The 5,492-nt window shown below is 39.1% G+C and overlaps 1 protein-coding gene across 1 annotated transcript in view; it reads right to left on the bottom strand.

The window, feature by feature from the left end:
- The window catches only part of LOC106529954 (uncharacterized protein C1orf21 homolog), a 14,340-nt gene extending 11,014 nt beyond the window's left edge, over positions 1-3,326 (bottom strand). The window contains exons 1-2 of the mRNA XM_014025488.1: positions 3,033-3,326; positions 356-500 (exon numbers count right to left, since the gene is read on the bottom strand). Of these exons, the coding sequence (XP_013880942.1) occupies positions 356-446 (91 nt within the window). The 5' untranslated portion in view covers positions 447-500; positions 3,033-3,326. The remainder of the gene's footprint in view (positions 1-355; positions 501-3,032) is intronic.
- Between the last annotated feature and the right edge of the window lie 2,166 nt (positions 3,327-5,492).

Raw genomic sequence — 5,492 nt, forward strand, 5'->3', positions numbered from 1 at the left:
TTGGACGTGTCCAGAGGACAGTGGGTATATTGGTTTGGACGTGTCCAGAGGACAGTGGGTATATTGGTTTGGACGTGTCCAGAGGACAGTGGGTATATTGGTTTGGACGTGTCCAGAGGACAGTTGGTATATTGGTTTGAACGTGTCCAGAGGACAGTGGGTATATCAGTAGAAAGATGTTAGAGACAAAGAGGGATGCAGTCAGTGGGGACATGGAGGTAGCTGGAGTGAGGACAGAGGACAGAGGATGACTCACTGGAGACCCCTGATGAGGGAACAAACCAAAGAAGAAAAAGAAGTCTTTGTTTGAAGGAAACTCTGGCCCACCCTAACCCCCCACCTCTGGATTACTCACCAGGGACGATGTCCCCGTTGCTGTGGGCTCTGTTCTGCTCCTCCTCACTGTTGGGCACAGAAGACACCTGCTTTGCAGAGGTGCAGCCCATCTCCTCCACCTCTGCTGCTTTGTTCCTCCTCAGCTTAAAGCATTGCAGACTCACCTGAGGACAGGTGTGGACGGAGACACAGTGAGGTTACATACACAGATCAGAAAAGGCTGTTATCTGCCCGGGCAGAAGAGCTGCAGAACGTCAGTCATCCTGTTACAGCAGCTGCTTACGGAGGATTGGATGTGTTTAAAGCAGTAAAACATCTGTCCTTGAAGTTTATGGGATGGAAGCAAATACAGTAAATGGGGAAAAGGAGAATCTGAGCAGCAGCTTGTTGTGAAAGTAAAAGATCTGCCAAAAATGGACCAAGGAAGAAAGGACATGACAGGAACACTGGAGGTCACTTTTGGTAGATGAAGGCCATCCCCTATTATCTCATATATTAAAAGAGTTGTTATATGAAAAAGGTAATGCTCATTGAATCAAAGCAGCAGTTACAGATCAGTCATGGTGGCTGTGCTGACTGAAGTATCTGAACTGGATCAGAGTGCCTGAAGGTAATCTGGTCAGAAGAGCCGTGTTTTTCATTCATATTCATAAAGTCTGTAGAGGACAGAAAAAGTGGATTACATACAGTATATTCTGCTGGGAAACACTGGATCCTGACATTCACACAGGTTTTACTTTGACACAAATCACCACCAAAACACTGAATGTGACTGAACCCTTTTTTACAGGAATGCTTGTGGTCTCCTTCAGTACTGRAACACCTGTCACACTGCAGATACAGAGAGTCCTGGATAGTTTGAGAAAAACAAGAATGTGTTTAAAAAGTTCACTTGGTCTCCAAAATCTTCAGAACTCAAACTGATCACCTGTGGGATGTGTTGGATAATCCTGAGTGGAGGAGTCATCTCACAGCATCCAGGAAACAAGCTGCTTCTGACTGTTTGGGACCTGACACTGCAGCTGCCCCGCGTTAGAAAAACCAACATTATTACAGATGAAATATGCCATAAAGCACTTAGAGGAGTGGTGCTTCGTCTGAATGCTCCATTTGTATTTGTTGCCTGATGTTTGTGCTCCATGTTTATGGGAATCCTTTACAACACAGTTARTGAAATACATAATACCTGTGCATTTTTGCAAAAAATCCAGCATAATTAAGTGACTGATTAATGCTGAAAGATTTTTGCCGAAAAAGATGTATAGAAATTTTGCAATTTGTTGAAAACAGCCAAAGATAAAATTAGCAGAAAGCTAGCTAAAAAGCTGAATCTTTAACAAAGAAAGAGAAAGAGTGTGTTTGCTGATTTAAAAAAATCACAAAGATTTGAATTTAATTTTAAAAAACTATAATGAACTGAAAATAGCTAAAAAGCAGAAAGCAGCTAAAGAAGCATAAAAGCTTAAATTAGCAGAAATAAACTGAAGATAGCTAAACAAGCAAAAACGCTAACATTTGCAAAGAATAATCTGATGGAAGCTGGAATTAGCACGAAAGAGTTAAAAAACAGAAGCGGGGCAAACTGTAATAAGTGCAAGAAAAGTGTAACTATTTTGAAGGGTTTTTAAAACAGCTGCTTTTAATATTTTCAATGAGAACAAAAAATTGTTTAAAAGGCTAAATATATGAAAAAAGTACAAATTGCATTGTTGGCATGTCCTGAAGGAGCTGGAAGTTTTGACATTGCTGAAAAAGCACAAAAATTGCAGAACATATTTGCTGAAGAACAGAAGAAAAATTTATTATCTCAATAGTGGGGTTGCTTCATAATTATTTACACAATAAATGCTGAATATATTGTGACCAGATACCACTGCAGAGCTGTTTGTAAAGCAAAAAGAAGACCCACCATAATATRATGGCTGGTAAACCAGCTTTAATCTGACAAGTAAAAACAACCACAGCCAGCTGCAGGGGGGGGGGGGGGGGGACATTTGTTTTATAATCAATTAGAGATGAAGGCCCCACCCCAGCATTAAAACCTTCAGGTTTCTCAAAAAATCAACTAGATGCATGAGTGTGGATGTGTGGAATCACCAGTGTGTGAAAACACCAGTGGAGAGAGCGCGTGGTGCCTGCTGCTGCTGCCCCGCAACAATAAGGCCTTTCATGATGCGGAGCTGCCACTGTGGCAAGCCGGCGGCTCATTTTACCACTGAATGGAGCTCAGAGGATTAATCTGCAGCAAGCCTCCCCATCCGCAGCATCTCACGGTGGGATCCGTGAGCCCAGAGAGATCCAGTCACATCCGAACCACTCAGCTGAGTCCAGCTGCAGGATCAGCTGCTTCCGACCCATCACTACCCTCCCTGCTGATGAACTGAACTGGTGCAAAAATTATTATTATTATTATTATTATTAATAATAATAATAATAATAATAATCTGCTGCTGCATGCTTTAATACTGAGCGGTATGTCCACGCAGCTGAGAGCAGGCTGTTACCCTTTAACACTGCAACATGTCAACCATCTGCTCGGTTTCCAGCTTTTTCACAGAGGAGAGAAATGATCCCGGTTCCTACAACTATAGGAAAACATGCAAAAGCAGTCGCCATTCCACCTCATGGAAGGAATACCAAGACGATATTACACGAASGCAAAGAATAAAAGAGGAGAAATAAGAGCGGAGCATTACCTTTCAGGAGAATCCATGTTTCGGGGATCCTTCCTCTGCTCTGTGTCCAGACGGAGGTCCCGCTCAGACAGCCTCCGTGAGCGTCTCCGGTCCACCAGCGGAGCCGTGACGTGTGTCGGCAGTCTGCTAGCTCCGAGCTCACGGCTTCATGCTCGGCCAAAGCAAGCGCAGTGAAACCAAGAACCGAGTCAAAAGCTAATTTGTTTTCCAAACCTAAAACTAGAAGTTTGTTTTGTCAATTAAATGRATAAAATAAAAGGACACCAGTTCAGACGGACCTAATTCAGCGGCGCACCGCGCACTTCCGCCCAACGCGTAGCCCCGTCTCTCGTGTTGTGATTGGCTAACTGTTTGTTTTTAGCTGTGATGCTAACTTATGTTAGGTTGACAAACGAATCTTGTCAAAAGGTCTCAGACGGTAACAGGTCTCTCTTGTAAACGAGACAATGAGTCTCAAGAGATCTTCCTGTATAAATAAAGGATAAATAAAAAATAAAAATACAYTAAAAGTCAATTTCAGTGGCTGGAATCGAGCAAAAATAACAAAGGACATATTTTTAGATTACTTCAGTAAATAAAAATAAAACAAAGGTCTTATTCAACAATACATAGATATTACACATTACATTGTGGTTTATTTCCATTTATAGCAAATATATGAAAATGTACATATGTAATAAATTATTTTAAGCTATTGTAGTTGTGCTAAAAAAGTCTAGGATTTTCATATTGGAGTTGTAGTTCTTGTTATTTTCCAGCAGATGGCGATGTTTATTCCCTCTGCTTTTGTCTTTTTTTAAAAAGCAAACCAAGAAACAGCTGGAGGGGTTCTAAGAATGCATTCAATGCAGAATATTTCTGTGCTTCAAAGTGCCTTTTTATGTTTTTAATTGTCTGAACAATGACTTCAGTATGAAGAGTTGTAAACCATAGTTTCTTTTTAGTGTTTGCTACAATGAATTTGATATTTTGACATTTGTAGTTTATAAAAGATTTTGTACATAGTTTCCAAACAAGTCTTCCACAATAWGACATGCTTTTAGATATTGTGATGAAAGTCACTGTTTCTGCTGAAATAATTTAATGAAGAGACCATAACAAGTTTCAGAACACACAAGAGCTACAGTTAATATCAGTGTCTTTCTTGAATCTATTCTGGATAACAGTTGGTTTTTAGTAGAGATTTTAGATATAAGAAATGTATTTTTTTAATCAAATATATTTTCCTGATATTCCATCCACAAACCTATTCCAGTGTGAAATAATAAATGTGGAGTTGATGTAATTTCCAAACAGTTTGATCAAACAGATGTTCTCTACAGGTGGATCTGCTGGAGAACATGAACATGAAGCCTCTCCTGGATGTTAAAAAGCATCCAGACACCTTTAGGCTGCAGGAGTTATAGATATATTATATATTATATTTTATTATATTATCCAAAAGATTCTTTATTTAGAAAACGACTTTCACTGTTGAAGAACTGGTCCAACCATGTTATTTTGAAACCAGTATTCCAAAAACAGTTTAATGATGTTCGTATATAAATGACCGTTACTCCACATCAGAGCACTACAGGAAGACAAAGTGTTTGTAAATGAGACACCACCAGAGAAACGTGAGATAWTCATAATTACAAATGACAGATGTCAGTGCAGCAGCTTGGACTGAATACAGAGGAAAAATATCAGACAGGGAATATTTTATTGTTTAAAGTATGAAAATGCAGAAAAGTGAGACCATTTTCATAAGTTAACAGATTTCTTCAGATGAGTCGTTTTCTATAAAAMACAAAATTATTCTGTTGATGACTTTTGTCTCAATATTATTGAGATGTAGAGTCAGAGACACCAAAGTTTTAGTGAGTCAGACGAATCCTTTCAGCTCAAAGGAGCCATTATTTAGTTTACTGTGGGAAACTGAACTTGATGTTTTCCAGTTCTTACGGATCCTCTGTTCCTTACAGCTGTTCCCTCTTCAGGGGTCTCCACAGGAGAAGTTAAAAGTCCTAACACTGTGATGAATGTCAGCAAAATATGAAACTTTTACTGAAAGATTAAATCTGTACCAAATGTTGAAATTCTGTTTTAGGCAATGTGACAGAAGGAAAAGAACTGATGCTTTAATAATGTGACGTCAACAGTTCTGTTAGTTAAAGCAGACATGATGGAACATCAAACATAAAACCATCATCATCCAGATGCAAACYCATTTGTAGAGACAAACCTCCAGCAGTCACTGAATTTATGTGAAACTGTCAAAATAAATACATCAATACCTCTAAATGTGGGTTCAAACAGAATTTAAAAAAACTGTGTCCTCAGGAACGTGTTGAACGCAGGTGTGTCCTGTAATCTGTGAGGACTGAAACTGTATTAATTAGAAACAAAAGCAGAAATACAGAAATGGACCAATAAATAAATAAATAAATGCACTTAAAATGCACCAATTAAATTAAAAAA

The sequence above is a fragment of the Austrofundulus limnaeus genome, unplaced genomic scaffold (genome assembly GCF_001266775.1).
Source record: "Austrofundulus limnaeus strain Quisiro unplaced genomic scaffold, Austrofundulus_limnaeus-1.0 Scaffold479, whole genome shotgun sequence".
Lineage (NCBI taxonomy): Eukaryota > Metazoa > Chordata > Actinopteri > Cyprinodontiformes > Rivulidae > Austrofundulus > Austrofundulus limnaeus.